Source organism: Artemia sp. Qi Xiang Cuo, chromosome 2, assembly GCF_049724085.1.
Source record: "Artemia sp. Qi Xiang Cuo chromosome 2, ASM4972408v1, whole genome shotgun sequence".
Lineage (NCBI taxonomy): Eukaryota > Metazoa > Arthropoda > Branchiopoda > Anostraca > Artemiidae > Artemia > Artemia sp. Qi Xiang Cuo.
In genome coordinates, this window is record NC_142795.1 from 42775121 (window position 1) to 42794488 (window position 19368).

The following is a 19368-nucleotide window of genomic DNA, read 5'->3' on the forward strand; positions in this document are numbered from 1 at the left end:
CATGATAACACTGACAAGAGATTTAACAGACAGGACGAAAACGATTTATTCGAAGCTCTTTTGCTCGAAGTTTTGCTCGATAGAATTTTGACCCTGTTAAGACCAAAATTACTGCTTTACGGAGCAATATGCTAAAATGTGACATTTCCTGTGGCGTGATCTCTTTTGTTTCTAAGAAAAACCACTACCCCTCATTTAAATGCGTACAGGAATGAATCCAATTCGAATGAACATCTTTCGAATAAACCCTCTTTCAATAATTCGTTCAGACGTCCTTTTATGGTAAAGAAAGAAATTCCATATTTTATTGACATTTCCTTTAGGGTTCTCACACGTATTAAACTGTATTGCATAATTTCTATGAAGAGCTTAACCCGTCTGGGTAAGTTTAATTACTTTTTATAAAATAAAGTAATTTTCATGTGCTAAAAGCTTTCGATGAGCAACTGTAAAATAAATACATTTTAAATACTCAACATAATTAGAATCAACATAATTAACAGTTTTCGTTGCTGCGCATATTTTGAACAAAACTTTGTTTTTAAAATTGTCGGTTTTTATTGACAAGGGTTGCTCTTTACTTACAGTTTGTTACTGTAAACTGTTGGATCCATGACACCCTTTAATGTGAGGGAGGCTACTACTCCATCCTTTGACTCCCATTTTTTGGCATTTAAATTTAATATTCGTACAAAACATTTTTTGAGAATGATGATCATCCCTGAAAAACATGCTCAAATACGAATACCAAATAGAAGGGAGGTCTAGAATATCAAGAATGAATTATAGTATCATCTTTTCCATGGCTTTCAAAGTGAGCTTTTTTTCACTGATGTCTCCCGTGGACGCTGGAGAGATGCCAGGAAGTCGATGCCCCCCTCCGAGCAACCATAATGTATTAAAAATGTATATAAATAGAAAAACGAGAAATATTATCATTTGAGTTTTGATAGAACAAAGGTATTTGTGGCAAATGTCCCCCCCCATCAAGGAAAATTGCCCCCACCACTCCACTATTTATCCCAGTAAGCATAAGAATATAATCTTTTATGCTGTATAGAAAAATTTTCTGCAATAAAAGGGGGGCCATCAACCCGCAAATCCCATATTACAGACTTGGACGAAAAACATCCCCAGAAATGAAGGCAGATAATAGATTAGTTTCCATGCCTTTTTGCTACCTAAAAAAGGCTCTAGCACTTTTAATTTCTGTTCAGATGAGCCTTCTGCCCGATTTTCCAGGACCATTTGGTCGATACAATCACCCCGGGAAAAACAACAACAAACAAACAAACAAACAGACTTCCGGGGCCATACTTCTCGGAAAAATGTAAAATTTCATATTTTTGTAGATAAGGGCTTAAAACTTCCGCAATAGTGTTCTCTGACATGCTTAATTTGATGTAGTAATTATTATCGAGATCACTGTCTGCTTTGAGAATGTTTTGCCCCTTATTAAAAATCAGACAAATTTTCCTGGGCTCGTAACTTTTGGTGAGTAACTTTAAATTTAATGAATCTTACGTATTTAGAATCATTATAAAAAAGAATAATAAATGATCGAAACAGGTTTCGTTAGAATTTTGGCTTCTATTAGCTCGAGTCGGTCCTTACTTACAGTTCGCTACCACAAACTGTTTGATAACTAGGTTCACTCCAGCAATAAAATCAAGTCTACTCTTTCTGCAACAGTTTTACTTTTAAGTTTCTTTAGTAGAGCCGTAAGTAACCCCTCCCCCCGAAAAAAAAACTGAATTCCTTTGTCCAAAGTTTGTCATGTGCGTTTCTACAGAAGATCTCTAGACGCTTTGCGAGAAAGATTTAGGTTTGACTACACTGTAACCTCTCACAATGACTAATGTAAAACAAAAAATCCTTTTTACAAAACATTGGCTTTTAAAAGAAAAGTAAAGAGCCACATTAAAACCTCAAATGAGCAGACATTAGGCCATTTAATAATCCAAACTTAAAAATGACAGAAATTACTATGACTGCATATTTCAAACTTAAAATGAACAGAAATTAAAGTGAATAGTCCACATAAAAAAATATAATATAACAAATATCACTATGGATCACTAGATGAATCCTAAAATAAACAGAAACTAAAATGAATAATCAAGTCAAACTTGAAACGAGCAGAAAAAACACAAATAAGTGAAGGCTATCCCCCCACCCTTTAAATACTCTGAAGACCAGAGCATCATTTGCGCTTTATTTACAGCCAGGGGCGGATCCAGGACTTTTTTTAGGGGGGGGCAAAATAGGTTGGTCTGATAAACTTGCGTTAGGAGCAAGTTTGATTAACGCAGTTAAACTTGAGAACTTGTGAAACTTGCAAACTTGCGAGGGGGGCACCCCCTCGCCCCCTGGATCCACCACTGTTAACAGCAATTTGAATTTTGAGCATGTGGGGTATTTATTTGTCTTCAACAACAACACAAAAGCATAATGTCATAAGGCTAATCATTGTCAGGCAGTTCGTGGTAACGAACTTTAAGTAAGGAGCGACCCGGCTTAATACTAACCGAAACTCTAAAAAGTGGAATTTTGATACCAATAGATATATCAAAAGAATTGGCTTATTATGCTAATTTCAAATATATAAGTTTCATTAAGTTTAATCATACCTATTAAAGGCTACGAGCCTGGTAAAATTTGCCTGATTTTCGAAACAAGGGGGAAACACCCCCTAAAAGCCATATAATCTCAATGAAATCATACCGTCAAATTCAGCGTATAATGAAACCCAACTGTCGAGATTTCAAGCTTCTATCTGTAAAATTGTAGAATTTTGTATTTTTTTTTTACAGGAATAAAGATCACGGATGTGTGCTCATTTGTTTATTTGTTTTTGTTTCTTCTCATGGATGATCGTAGCGACCCAGTGGTCCTAGAATTTCGTGAGAGAACTCAGTCGAACGGAAACTGAAAGTTCTAGTGCCTTTTTTAAGTAAAAAAAGATTGGAGAGCAACTAGGCCCCCTTCCCACCCCCTTTTTCACATAATCGTCCGACCAAAATTTTGAGATAGCCATTTCGTTCATCATAATTGAAAGGCCCAATAGCTATGCCTTTGGATTTAACATAACCTCACCCCCCACAGCCCCAGGGAAAGGTCTTTATGTTATGAAATTTCCCTATTATTTACGAATGGTATTTGTTATTTGGAAGTATGTATACATTTTCGTACGGAGAGGGGGGCAAAATTTCTGCTCGAGGGTTTTCTACGGGGAATTTTCCACGGGGAGGGACGTTTCCAGGGGGTGAATTTGTCAGGGAAAATTATACACTGGGGGAATTTACCAGAATTCCTAAGCAGAATTCCTTTTATATGTCTTTTAGTAATTGTTAGGGGTAAATTTTCACCGGGATTGAATTGTCTGGAGAATATTTCCGTTAGGAGGGGGATTTCTCCTTGGAGATGGGGCCAGATTTCCTGGCATTATTTAAAAAAAAATCATAATAAAATAAAAAGCAAGTTTTTTCTACTGAAAATAAGGAGCAACATTAAAACTTAAAACGAATAGAAATTATTACGGATATGAAGGGGATTGCCCCCTCTTCAACACCTCGCTCTTTACGCTAAATATTGAATTTTGTTCCGACTCTTTAGGAACGACTCCTGAAACACAAGGCTCGTTTAATTAGAACAATAAGGAACTTTTTTAAAAGTACTAAAAAAATTTAGCGTAAAGAGCGAGATGTTGAGGAGGAGGGAATCCCCTTCATATACGTAATAATTTCTGTTTGTTTTAAGTTTTAATGTTGCTCCTCACCTTTAGTTGAAAAAACTTGTTGTTTTTTATTTAATTTATGAATAAGAGCTACCGTAAATGACAGTTGGCCTATCCCCCTCAAACTCTCTAAAAGGCTCGAAATTCCCTAGACTTTACAGAAAAAGATATGAATTTTTGAACAATGTGGTTTATATTTGTCAGAACCTACAAAAAAAGAAAATCAAGATAATAATCCAGATATACGATAGGACAAAATGACTCCTAGAATAACGAGATCTATGCCTTTCAACTTGAGTTAACTATTTTTGAAGGACATTTTTTTTGTCATAACTTTTCATCTTGATTCTTTTTAATCCAAACATACACGAAATTGAAACCAGAATAAAACATTTAAGAAAACGTTGGGAATTTTTAAATAAATCTGTATGATTTATTGATGCAATATTTTGATTAAAAAAAAGAATAGATGAATAAAGTATTGGCTGAATTAAGACCCCGTAAAAGCCATAGAATTTTAATAAAAATCACATCATATTAAGCGTATCAGAGAAGCCTACTGTAAACGTTTCAAGCTCCTATCTACAAAAATGTGGAATTTTGTAGTTTTTGCCAGAAGAAATATCACGGTTGCGTGATTATTTTTTTTTCCCCAGGAGTGATCGTATCGACCCAGTGGTCCTAGATCATCGGGCTCTTTCGAACTAAAATTAAAAGTTCTAGTGCCCTTTTTATGAGACCAAAATGATTGGAAGGGGATAAGGCACCCTCCTACGCCCCTTTTTTTCTCAAAATCGTCCGATCAAAATTTTGAGATAGCCGTTCTGTTCAGCATAGTTGAAAGGCCGAACAACTATGCCTTTGGAGATAACATGACCCCCCCCCACAGAACCCCTAGGAAAAGGTCTTTAAGTTTTAACATTTGCCCATTGTTTACGTATAGTACTGGTTAATGGGAAGTATGCATACATTTTTCGGGGGGGGGGGGACCAATTTTCTACTGGGGGGTATTTTCCACGGGGAGAATTTTCCATGGGGAAGGAAGCTTCCATGGGGTGAATTTTTGGATAAGGAGCAATATTGAAACTTAAAACGAATAGAAATTATTGCGTATACGAGGGGGAGGGGTTTCTTCCTTAACACCTCGTTCTTTACGCTAAAGTTTGAGTTTTGTCGCAATTCATCAAGAAAGACTCCTGAAACACAAGGTTTGTTTAATTAGAACAGTAAGAAGTTTTTTTTTTAAGTGCTAAAAAACTTTAGAGTAAAGAGCAAGGTACTGAGGAGGAGCAACCCCCGTCATACACGGAATAATTTCTGTTCGTTTTAAGTTTTAATTTTGCTCCTTAATTTCAATTGAAAAAACTTGTATACCCAACACAAAACTAATTCAAATGAATTTTCACATCAAACAAATATAACAGTTATCGCTATGGGTGAATAGATGAATTATAAAACGAGCAAAACTTAAAAAGAATGATCAGTTCATAATAAAATAAACAGGTATTATCACAGGGGTACCGCCCTTTTGAAGTCTCTAAAATGCAGAGGGGCTCATTTGAACGGAACTTAAAAGTTTTAGTGCCTTTTTAAGAGACCAAAGAGATTGGAGGGCAACTAACCTTCCTCCCATGCCCTTTTCCCCACGAAATCATCCGATCAAAATTTTGAGATGGCCATTTTGTTTAGCAAAGTTAAAAGTCCGACAAGTTATATCTTTGAAGATAGCATGACCCCCCCCTCTCCAGTCCTTGGGAATAGGTCTTTAAGTTATAAAACTTGTCCATTTTTTATGCATAGTATTTGTTATTGGGAAGTATACAGACATTTTTTGGGGGAGGGAAAATTTATGCTTGGGATGGATTTCCGTGGGGATAATATTTCATGTGAAGGGAAATTTCTGCGGTGAATTTTCCAGGGGAGTTTTACACTAGGGAGACTTGACAGAATTCCTACACGAAATTTTTTTATTTGTCTTACTTTGTCTTTGCCTATTCACTTTTGCATGTGGAGATGTCCCGGGGGAATTATCCAAGGGAAATTTTCTGCGTGTTCAGATTTCCAGGAAATAATATTCACGGAAGGCGAAGGATATCTGGAGTGATCGGAAAAACAATTAGAACTTAGTCTGTTTCAAATGAAAGTATGCTAAGGAAAATTTTTCAGGCTAAATCTTATGAAAAAAATTTTACGGAGGGGGGATTTTCAGTGAGGATGTAATCGTTCGGAAGAAATTTTACAGGGCGGGTGTATTTTACGTTGGAAGAGCTTTCCAAGGAAGAGTTTGCCGTGAGGAGAGAGCCAAATTTACCAGCATAATTTGAAAAACCATTGGAAATTAAGTAAAAAAAAGAAGCTTTTCAACTGAAACTAAGGAGCAACATTAAAAATAAAAAAGAGAAATTATTCCATATACAATTAAGGAGGGGGAACCCCTCATATATGGAATAATTTCTGTTCGTCTTCAGTTTAAATATTGCTCCTTAGTTTCAGCTGAAAAAACTTGTTTTTTTTATTTAATTACATACCAACCCAAAGTTACTACTATGAGGATGCTTATATTCTCGAACCAAGCTGTAAAAAAAGGTAAAGGTAAAGACTACGGCATTAGACTTTACAGTCCCTACCGGTGGTGCTGATCTCCGTTTCTTGGCCCTTCAGCCAGAAAGTGCGATGGGGGGTTGGGGGCCAACCATCCTGTGCTTTTTTTCAACTGAAAGTAAGGAGCAACATCAAAACCCACAACGAACAGAAATTATCCCGTATATGAAGGGGCTGACCCTTTCCTCAATACCCAGCTCTTTGGGCTAAAGTTTTTAGTTAAAAAAAAGCAAAAAAACTTGCTATTCTAATTCAAAGGCCCTTGTCTTTCAAGAGCCGTTATTAAGAAATTGGGACAAACAGTCATATTTTAGCGTAAAGAGCAGGGCATTGAGGAGAAGGGACCCCTTCATATAGAGAATAATTTATGATCGTTTTGAGTTTTAGTGTTGCTCCTTACTTTCAGTGAAAAAACTGTTTTTTTTAGTGAATTTCTGATCGTTTTCCAAACAATGCTGTTAAATCTGGCTCATCCTCCATGAAAGATTTCCTCCCCTCACGGGAAACTCCTGCATGGAAATTTACTCCCACTTAAAATATACCCCCCCCCATAAAATTCCCTCCGAACAATTCAATCCTCGCTGAAAATTCCCCCCTCCTTAAAATTTAATGTGGACGATTCAGCCTAAAAAATTCTCCTTAGCATACTTTCATTTGAATAAAGCTTTAATTTCTAATCGTTTTCCCGAGCACTCCGGAAATCCCCCCTTCCAGGGATGTTTTCCCCGAAAAATCTAAACATGCTGAAAATAGCCCCTGGACAATTCCCTCGGAACATCTCCACACGCAAAATTGAGTTGGCAAATGGAAAGTAAGACAAATAAAAAGGATTTCGTATAGGAATTCTGTCAAATCCCTCCCCCCCCCATGTAAAATTTCCCCTGGAAAGTTCACCCCCAGAAGTTTCCCTACACACGAAGAATTCTCTCCATGAAATCCCACGACAAGCACAAATACCCCCCTCCCGAAAAATATCTGTATACTTTCCAATAGCAAATACTATAGGGAAACAATGGGCAAATTTCATAACTTACAGGCCTCTCCCCATGGGCTGTGGGGGGTCATGTTACACCTAAAGGCACAACTACTGGATCTTTCAACTATGCTGTACAAAATGTCTATGTCGAATTGGAGAAAAAAAGGATGTGGGATGGGGGCTAGTTGCCCTCCGATTTTTTGGTCACTTAAAAAGGGCACTAGAAGATTTAATAATCCGTTCAAACGCACCCTCTCTCTATCTTCTAGGACCATTTTTTTGATACGATTACCCCTGGAAAAAAAAACAAAAAAAACATACACATCCGTGTTCGTTCTTCTGGCAAAAAATGAAGAATTCCACATTTGTATATATATATATAGGAGCTTGAAACTTCTACAGCAGGATTCTGTTATACGCTGAATCTGACTGTGTAATTTTCATTAAGATTCCTTGGCTCTTAGGGGGTGTTTACCCCGTTTTTTGAAAATCCTGCAAATTTTCTCAGGATCGTAACTTTTGATTTGTAATACTACACTTGTTGAATTTGATATATTTGGATCCAGCGTATTAAGTTGATTCTTCTGATGTATCTATTGAGATCAAAACTCCATTTTTTAGTACTATTGAGCCAAATCGCTCCTTCCTTACAGTTGGTTATTACATTTAACTGTTTGATAATACAAATAAATGTCTGTTTTTGACGGACCTAGGGTCAACAATTTGTCAGCAACATTTTCTTTACAAGTATCATAGTAATGGAGAACCACTATTGAGCTATGACTAAAAGAAAGAATCACGAACTTCTGATATAATAAGTAATTATTCTTTCAGAGTGACTAGATGTCTGATGGTTCTTGTTGGTGGCACCAGAAATGTCTGATATTTTTGCTTTATATAATGCACACTTTTTATGCTATAACTTATATTGATCTCTTAATACATCTACATATATGCTTAAATAACATTCTTTCGTCATTAATTGGCATGACTTACATTAAAAGTTTCAGAACTTAAAATTACTATTTTTTGTTTTATTGTTATGATGTAGGCATGATCTGTTTCATTGGGGCTTGAAGAATAGCGTTGACCAGTCTCTAATTCTGGCTGAGAGTTTATCACAAAGCCAGCCAAGTTTAGACTAGGATTGACATGTTGTTTTAGCCGCCCTCTTCATTGAGACAGTTGGAATCTAGAATGATAATCTGAAATATTTGACTCGTTTCAGGCCAAACGCTTGTGTCGTAGAGGAAGTGCCTGGAACACCTTATAAGTTATGGACGGAATGCCGTTACTGGATGACAAGGAGAATTTGTGGTCAAAAAACGTAAGTATTTTTCTATAAAAGTTAATGTATTGGATCTTATAAATTCTTATCTTCAACGTTATAAACATAATAAATCCTTCATGTAGCTTAATAATGGGTAAAGATAATGCTCAATATCATTTTATTACTTGTTAGAAGTAATGAATCACTCTATTAGGTATTAATTTTTCAAACTTTTTCTAAGAAATAAGTTTGGTACTTGTGTCTTATAGCCCAACACTCAAGCCCTGTTGAAAAGTGAAGTGTGGTTAATGTTAATGAAATAAAATAAAATATTATGAAAATATAATACTTTATCAATAAAATTATGAAAATTACAATAAATAATTATGGAAAGGGGGCCGCCCAGACCGCATTATATTAAATACCTAACCTAAAATAACCTAACCAAAATACCAACTAAATATTTAATTAAAATATAGATACAATGTAGTTCCCACCGACCCAAAGCTAACACTGTCTGGTGTAAAGACCATGAAAACCAGTTATTGTCTCATGTTCGCGTTACAAGATCTTGAGTGTGGGGGCTATAAGACAAAAGTACCATATGATTTTTAAAGAAAAGTAAACAGCCGCATTAAACCAAAAACTAGCATAAATAAAGTAAAAGGAAAATTCAAACTTAAAACAAATAGAAATAGTTATGCAGGAAGAGATGAAACCCTAACCGATTAGAAACTACAATGAATAACACAGTCAAACTTAACAGAAATAGAATCAAACAGTTAGTGGTAACGAACTGTAAGTAAGGAGCGACCCGGCTCAATGGTAACCGAAGCTCTAGAAAACGGTATTTTGATACAAATAAATACATAAAAAGAATCAAATTTTAATGCTGATTTCAAATATATAAGTTTCATTACGTTTAATTGTACCCATCAAAAGTTAGGCGCCTGTGAAAATTTGGCTGATTTTCGAAAAAATGAGAAAAGACCCCCTAAAAGTTATAGAACCTTAATGAAATTCACACCATCAGATTCAGTGCATCAGAGAACCCTACTGTAGAGGTTTCAAGCTCCCATCTTCAAAAATGAGGAATTTTGTATTTTTTGCCAGAAGAGAGATCACGGATGCGTGTTTATTTGTTTGTTTTTTGTTTTTTTTTCCCCAGGGGTGATCGTATTGACCCAGCTGTCCTAGAATATCGGGAGAGGGCTCATTTGAACGGAAATTTAAAGTTGTAGCGCCCTTTGTAAGTGGCCAAAAAAATGGAAGGCAACTAGGCCCCCTCCCACGCTCATTTTTTTCCCAAAGTCACCTGATCAAAATTTTTAGATAGCCATTTTGTTCAGCATCTTCGAAAATATAATAAGTATGTCTTTTAGGATGACTTAATCCCCCGAAATTCCCGGGGGGAGGGCTGAAAGTTAGGAACTTTACCCAATGTTAACATATAGTATTGGTTATTTGGAAGTATACAGACGTTTTCAGGGGAGATTTTTCCTGGTAGTGGGGGGTGGGTGGGTCGGGGGTTATGTGGGAGGATCTTTCCATGAAGGAAGTTTTCATGGGGGAAGGGTCATTGCTATGAAGGGGACGCCGGACTTCCCAGCATTATTTAAAAAAAGATAAGAAATTTAATATAAAAAAACAAGTATTTCAACTGCAATAGCAGCAACATTGAAACTTCAAACGAACAGAAAATATTACATATATGATCGGGTTCACCCCGTAGTCAATACCTTGCTCTTTAAGCCAAAGATTTTTTAGTACTCTCATAAGAGCTATTTATTCTAATTAACGGCCTTTGTGATTAAGCGGTCATTTTTAAAGAATTGGAACAAAATTCGAACTATCGCTTAAAGAGCAAGGTATTGACTAGGGGGCGAACCCCCTAATAAACAAATTAAAAATATATGAATATAGAAGTTCGTTACGTAAGTTAATTCGTAAGTTACGTATATTTATTAATAATAAAAACGTTCGTAAATATAATTAAAAGAGTTTCGAGAAAATCATTTAACTAAATAAAAGTAAATTAATATGAAAATTTTGTTTTAATTATTCATGTACGGTGAGCCAAGATCAAAACCTGCATTTATTCAAAAACGTTCAAAAATTAAATAAAAAAAACAAGTTTTTTAAACTGAAAGTAAGGAGCGACAATAAAACTTAAAACGAACAGAAATTATTTCTTATATGAAAGGGGATGTCCCCGCCTCAATGCCTCGCTCTTTAAGCAAAATTTTTAATATGTCTAACAACATTATATTTTTAAAAAAAAAAAATAATTATCTTAAAGATAGAGGCGTTGAGGAGGGGTCAGCCCCGTTAATATACGGAATAATTTCTGTTCGTTTTAAGTTTTATTGTCGCTCCTTACTTTCAGTTTAAAAAACTTGTTTTTTTTATTTAATTACCATAAAAGACCAAAGCGTCATTTGCACTTTGCTGAAAACAATTCTTATTTCAAACAGCGTGTTTTCACTTGTCATAGCATCAACAACAACCCAACCAATATATACATATACATATACATACACACACACACACACACACACACACACACACACACACACACACACACACACACACACACACACACACACACACACACACACACACACACACACACACACACACACACACACACACACACACACACACACACACACACACACACACACACACACACACACACACACACACACACACACACACACACACACACACACACACACACACACACACACACACACACACACACACACACACACACACACACACACACACACACACACACACACACACACACACACACACACACACACACACACACACACACACACACACACACACACACACACACACACACACACACACACACACACACACACACACACACACACACACACACACACACACACACACACACACACACACACACACACACACACACACACACACACACACACACACACACACACACACACACACACACACACACACACACACACACACACACACACACACACACACACACACACACACACACACACACACACACACACACACACACACACACACACACACACACACACACACACACACACACACACACACACACACACACACACACACACACACACACACACACACACACACACACACACACACACACACACACACACACACACACACACACACACACACACACACACACACACACACACACACACACACACACACACACACACACACACACACACACACACACACACACACACACACACACACACACACACACACACACACACACACACACACACACACACACACACACACACACACACACACACACACACACACACACACACACACACACACACACACACACACACACACACACACACACACACACACACACACACACACACACACACACACACACACACACACACACACACACACACACACACACACACACACACACACACACACACACACACACACACACACACACACATACACACACACACACACACACACACACACAGACACACACACACATAAACACACACACACACACACACACACACACACACACATACACACACACACACACACACACACACACACACACACACACACACACACACCTTGTCATAGTTACATTTTCTTGATTTTTCAAAGTTCATTTTGAATTTCTTTCGTTGAAATGCAAGAGTTGGAATATTTCATTAGTGTTTGGTTGTGGTTGACCTTATCACAAGTACATTTGTTTTATTTTTCTTAGTTCATTTATAATTTATCTCTATTAAATGTAAGAGTTGTAATATTTAAGGAGTGTTTGGTTCTTGTTTACCTTCCCACAGTTACATATTCCTTATTTTTCAATGTTCGTTTTGAATTTCTTTAATTGATATTAAAAAGTTGGAATTTTTAAGTAGTGTTTGGTTGTGGTTTACCTTGTCAGAGTTACATTTTCTTAATTTTTCAAAGTTCATTCTGAATTTCTCTCGTTGAATTGCAAGAGTTGGACTATTTCAGTAGTGTTTGGTTGTGGTTTACCTTGTCACAGTTACATTGTCCTGATTTTTCAAAGTTCATTTTGAATTTCTTTCATTGAAATGCAAGAGTTGGAATATTTCAGTAGCGTTTTGTTGTGGTTTACCTTGTCACAGTTACATTCTCTTGATTTTTCAAAGTTCATTTTGAATTTCTTTCGTTGAAATGCAAGAGTTGGAATATTTCAGTAGTGTTTGGTTGTGGTTTACCTTGTCACAGTTACATTTTCTTGATTTTTCAAAGTTCATTTTGAATTTCTTTCGTTGAAATGCAAGAGTTGGAATATTTCAGTAGTGTTTGGTTGTGGTTTACCTTATCACAACTACATTTTCTTGATTTTTCAAAGTTCATTTTGAATTTCTTTCTTTGAAATGCAAGAGTTGGAATATTTCAGTAGTGTTTGGTTGTGGTTTACCTTATCACAGTTACATTTTCTTGATTTTTCAAAGTTCATTTTGAATTTCTTTCGTTGAAATGCAAGAGTTGGAATATTTCAGTAGTGTTTAGTTCTGGTTTACCATATCACAGTTACATTTTCCTGATTTTTCAAAGTTCATTTTGAATTTCATTCGTTGAAATGCAAGAGTTGGAATATGTCAGTAGTGTTTGGTTGTGGTTTACCTTGTCACAGTTACATTTTCGTGTTGTTTCAAAGTTCATTTTGAATTTCTTTCGTTGAAATGCAAGAGTTGGAATATTTCAGCAGTGTTTGGTTGTGGTTTACCTTGTCACAGTTACATTTTCTTGATTTTTCAAAGTTCATTTTGAATTTCTCTCGTTGAAATGCAAGAGTTGGTATATTTCAGTAGTGTTTGGTTGCGGTTTACCTTGTCATAGTTACATTTTCTTGATTTTTCAAAGTTCATTTTGAATTTCTTTCGTTGAAATGCAAGAGTTGGAATATTTCAGTAGTGTTTGGCTGTGGTTTACCTTGTCAGAGTTACATTCTCTTGATTTTTCAAAGTTCATTTAGATTAGGTCAGATTAGATTACATTTTCATGATTTTTCAAAGTTCATTTTGAATTTCTTTCGTTGAAATCCAAGAGTTGGAATATTTCGGTAGTGTTTGGTTGTGGTTTACCTTGTCACAGTTACATTCTCTTGATTTTTCAAAGTTCATTTAGATTATGTTAGATTACATTTTCATGATTTTTCAAAGTTCATTTTGAATTTCTTTCGTTGAAATCCAAGAGTTGGAATATTTCGGTAGTGTTTGGTTGTGGTTTACCTTGTCACAGTTACATTTTCTTGATTTTTCAAAGTTCATTTTGAATTTGTTTACTTGAAATGCAGGAGTTGGAATATTTCATCAGTGTTTGGTTGTGGTTTACCTTATCACAACTACATTTTCTTGATTTTTCAAAGTTCATTTTGAATTTCTTTCGTTGAAATGCAAGAGTTGGAATATTTCAGTAGTGGTTGGTTGTGGTTTACCTTATCACAGTTACATTTTCTTGATTTTTCAAAGTTCATTTTGAATTTCTTTCGTTGAAATGCAAGAGTTGGAATATTTCAGTAGTGTTTGGTTGCGGTTTACCTTGTCATAGTTACATTTTCTTAATTTTTCAAAGTTCATTCTGAATTTCTCTCGTTGAATTGCAAGAGTTGGAATATTTCAGTAGTGTTTGATTGTGGTTTACCTTGTCACAGTTACATTCTCCTGATTTTTCAAAGTTCATTTTGAATTTCTTTCATTGAAATGCAAGAGTTGGAATATTTCAGTAGTGTTTGGTTGTGGTTTACCATGTCACAGTTACATTTTCTTGATTTTTCAAAGTTCATTTTGAATTTTTTTCGTTGAAATGCAAGAGTTGGAATATTTCAGTAGTGTTTGGTTGTGGTTTACCTTGTCATAGTTACATTTTCTTGATTTTTCAAAGTTCATTTTGAATTTGTTTCATTGAAATGCAAGAGTTGGAATATTTCATTAGTGTTTGGTTGTGGTTTACCTTATCACAACTACATTTTCTTGATTTTTCAAAGTTCATTTTGAATTTCTTTCGTTGAAATGCAAGAGTTTGAATATTTCAGTAGTGTTTCGTTCTGGTTTACCTTATCGCAGTTACATGTTATTGTTTTTTAAAAGTTGATTTTGTATTTATTTCGTTGATATGCAAGATTTGGAATATTTCAGTAGTGTTTAGTTCTGGTTTGCCTTGTCACAGTTACATTTTCATGATTTTACAAACTTCATTTTGAATTTCATTCGTTGAAATTCAAGAGTTGGAATTTTTCAGTAGTGCTTGTTTGGAGTGTAACATATCGAAGTTAAATACTCTTATATTTTCAATATTCATTTTTATTTTATTTCGTTGAAATGCAAGAGTTGGAATATTTCAATAGCGTGTGATTGTGGTTTACCTTGTCACAGTTACATTTTCTTGATTTTTCAAAGTTCATTTGGAATTTCTCTCGTTGAAATGCAAGAGTTGGTATATTTCAGTAGTGTTTGGTTGCGGTTTACCTTGTCATAGTTACATTTTCTTGATTTTTCAAAGTTCATTTTGAATTTCTTTCGTTGAAATGCAAGAGTTGGAATATTTCAGTAGTGTTTGGCTGTGGTTTACCTTGTCAGAGTTACATTCTCTTGATTTTTCAAAGTTCATTTAGATTAGGTTAGATTAGATTACATTTTCATGATTTTTCAAAGTTCATTTTGAATTTCTTTCGTTGAAATCCAAGAGTTGGAATATTTCGGTAGTGTTTGGTTGTGGTTTACCTTGTCAGAGTTACATTCTCTTGATTTTTCAAAGTTCATTTAGATTAGGTTAGATTACATTTTCATGATTTTTCAAAGTTCATTTTGAATTTCTTTCGTTGAAATCCAAGAGTTGGAATATTTCAGTAGTGTATGATTATGGTTTACCTTGTCACAATTACATTTTATTGAGATTTCGAATTACATTTGAATTTACTTCGCTGAAATGAAGGAGTCTGCAAATTTCACTCGTGTTAGGTTATGTATTAAATTTTACCAGTTAAATATTTTTTTTTTTACAAAGAGTCAATTTGACTTTCTATCGCTGAAAAGAAACAGTTGGAATATTTCAGTAGAGTTTGTTTATGGTTTAACGTGTCACTGTTACATTTTTTTGATTTTTCAAAGTTCATTTTGAATTTCTTTCGTTGAAATGCAAGAGTTGGAATATTTCAGTAGTGTTTGGTTGTGGTTTACCTTGTCACAGTTACATTTTCTTGATTTTTCAAAGTTCATTTAGAATTTCTCTCGTTGAAATGCAAGAGTTGGTATATTTCAGTAGTGTTTGGTTGCGGTTTACCTTGTCACAGTTACATTTTCTTAATTTTTCAAAGTTCATTCTGAATTTCTCTCGTTGAAATGCAAGAGTCGGAATATTTCAGTAGTGTTTGGTTGTGGTTTACCTTGTCACAGTTACATTTTCCTGATTTTTCAAAGTTCATTTTTAATTTCTTTCATTGAAATGCAAGAGTTGGAATATTTCAGTAGTGTTTGGTTGTGGTTTACCTTGTCACACTTACATTTTCTTGATTTTTCAAAGTTCATTTTGAATTTCTTTCGTTGAAATGCAAGAGTTGGAATATTTCAGTAGTGTTTGGTTGTGGTTTACCTTGTCACAGTTACATTTTCTTGATTTTTCAAAGTTCATTTCAACGAAAGAAATTCAAAATGAACTTTGAAAAATCAATAAAATGTAACTGTGACATGGTAAACCCCAACAAAACACTAATAAAATATTCAAACTTTTGCATTTCAACGATAGAAATTCAAAATGAACTTTGAAAAATCAATAAAAAGTAACTGTGACAAGGTAAACCACAAAAAAATACAAATGAAAAATTACAACTCTTGCATTTCAACGAATGAAATTCAAAATGAACTTTGAAAAATAAAGAAAATGTAACTGTGACAAGGTAAACCACAACCAAACACTACTGAAATACTCCAACTCTTGCATTTCAACGAAAGAAATTCAAAATGAACTTTGAAAAATCAAGAAAATGTAACTGTGACAAGGTAACCCACAATCAAACACTACTGAAATATTCCAGCTCTTGCATTTGAATGAAAGAAATTCAAAATGAACTTTGAAAAATCAAGAAAATGTAACTGTGACAAGGTAAACCTCAACCAAACCCTACTGAAATATTCCAAATGTTGAATTTCAACGAAAGAAATTCAAAATGAACTTTGAAAAATCAAAAAAATATAACTGTGACACGGAAAACCACAACCAAACACTACTGAAATATTCCAACTCTTGTATTTCAACGAAATAAATTCAAAATGAACTTTTAAAAATCATGAAAATGTAACTGTGATAAGGTAAACCACAACCAAACACTACTGAAATATTCCAACTCTTGCATTTCAACGAAAGAAATTCGAAATGAACTTTGAAAAATCAAGAAAATGTAACTGTGATAAGGTAAAACACAACCAAACACTTCTGAAATATTCCAACTCTTTCATTTCAAATAATTAATTTAAAACTTAAATTTTAAAAATATATAAACTTTAACTGTTATAAGGTAAGCAAGAACAAATAACTACTTAAATAGTACAACTCTTGCATTTAAAAGAAAGAAATTCAAAATTAAATTTGAAATATCAAGAAAATGTAACTGTGACAAGGTAAAACACAACCAAACACTACTGAAATATTCCAACTCTTGCAATTCAAAGAAATAAATTCAAAATGAACTATGAAAAATCAATAAAATGTAACTATGACAAGGTACACCACAACCAAACACTATTGAAATTTTCCAACTCTTGCATTTCAACTAAAGAAATACAAAATGAACTTTGAAAAATCAGGAAATTGTAAATGTGATAAGGCAAATCACAACCAAACACTACTGAAATATTCCAACTCTTTCATTTAAAATAAAGAAATTCAAAACGAACTTAAAAAAATCAAGAAAATGTATCTGCGATAAGGTAAACCACAACAAAACACTACAGAAATAGTACAACTCTTGCATTTAAACCAGAGAGATTATAAATGAACTTTGAAAAATCAAGAAAATGTAGTTGTGATAAGGTAAACCACAAACAAACACTACTGAAATATTCCAACTCTTGCATTTCAACGAAAGAAATTCAAAATGAACTTTGAAAAATCAAGAAAATGTAACTGTGACAAGGTAAACCACAACCAAACACTATTGAAATATTCCAACTCTTGCATTTCAACGAAAGAAATTCAAAATGAACTTTGAAAAATCATGAAAATGTAACTGTGACAAGGTTAACCACAACCAAACGTTACTGAAATCTTCCAGGTCTATCAATACAATGAAATAAATAAAAAATGAAGATTTAAAAATTAGGAAAGTTTAACTGTTAAAAGGTGAAACACTAACATACACTACTTAAATAGTCAGATACTTTCTTTTCAAAGAGAGACATTCCGAATGAACTTTGAAAAATTATGAAAATGTAACTGTGACACGGTAAACTTCAACCAAACACTACGGAAATATACCAACTCTTGCATTTCAACGAGAGAAATTCTAAATGAACTTTGAAAAATTAAGAAAATGTAACTGTGACAAGGTAAACCACAACCAAACACTACTGAAATATTCTAACTCTTGCATTTCTACGAAAGAAATTCAAAATGAACTTTGAAAAATCAAGAAAATGTAACTGTGACAAGGTAAACCACAACCAAACACTACTGAAATATTCCAACTCTTGCATTTCAATGAAAGAAATTCAAAATGAACTTTGAAAAATCAAGAAAATGTAACTGTGACAAGGTAAACCACAACCAAACACTACTGAAATATTCCAACTCTTGCATTTCCACAGCCAAACACTACTGAAATATTCCAACTCTTGCATTTCAACGAAAGAAATTCAAAATGAACTTTGAAAAATCAAGAAAATGTAACTGTGACAAGGTAAACCACAACCAAAAACTACTGTAATATTCCATCCCTTTCAGTTCTGCGAAATAAATTCAAAATGAAATTTGAAAAATCGATAAAATTTAACTGTGACAAGGTAAACCACAACCAAACACTACTGAAATATTTCAACTCTTGCATTTCAACTAAAGAAATTCAAATGAACTTTGAAAAATCAAGAAAATGCAACTGTGCCAAGGTAAACCACAAGCAAACACTACTGAAATATTCCAACTCTTGCATTTCAACGAAAGAAATTCAAAGTGAACTTTGAAAAATGAAGAGAATGTAACTGTGACAAGGTAAACCACAACCAAGCACTACTGAAATATTCCAACTCTTGCACTTCAACGAAAGAAATTCAAAATGAACTTTGAAAAATAAAGAAAATGTAACTATGACAAGGTAAACCCCAACCAAACACTACTTCAATATTCCAACTTTTTCATTTCAACGATAGAAATTCAAAATGAACTTTGAAAAATCATTAAAATGTAACTGTGACAAGGTAAACCACAAACAAACACTACTTAAAAATTCCAACTCTTGCATTTCAACGAATGAAATTCAAAATCAACTTTGAAAAATCAAGTAAATGTAAATCTGACAAGGTAAACCATAACCAAACACTACTGAAATACTCCAATTCTTGCATTTCAACGAAAGAAAATCAAAATGAACTTTGAAAAATAAAGAAAATGTAACTGTGACAATGGAAACCACCATCAAACACTTCTGAAATATTCCAACTCTTGCATTTCAACGACAGAAATTCAAAATAAAATTTGAAAAAACAAGAAAATGCAAATGTGACAAGTTAAACC

The 19368-nt window shown here is 34.2% G+C and overlaps 1 protein-coding gene across 1 annotated transcript in view; it reads left to right on the forward strand.

Annotated features, from left to right (window-relative positions):
• The window catches only part of LOC148955254 (periostin-like), a 286642-nt gene that overhangs the window by 754 nt on the left and 266520 nt on the right, over nucleotides 1-19368 (forward strand). The window contains exon 2 of the mRNA XM_089108124.1: nucleotides 8542-8640. Coding sequence (XP_088964250.1) covers nucleotides 8542-8640 — 99 coding nt within the window. The remainder of the gene's footprint in view (nucleotides 1-8541; nucleotides 8641-19368) is intronic.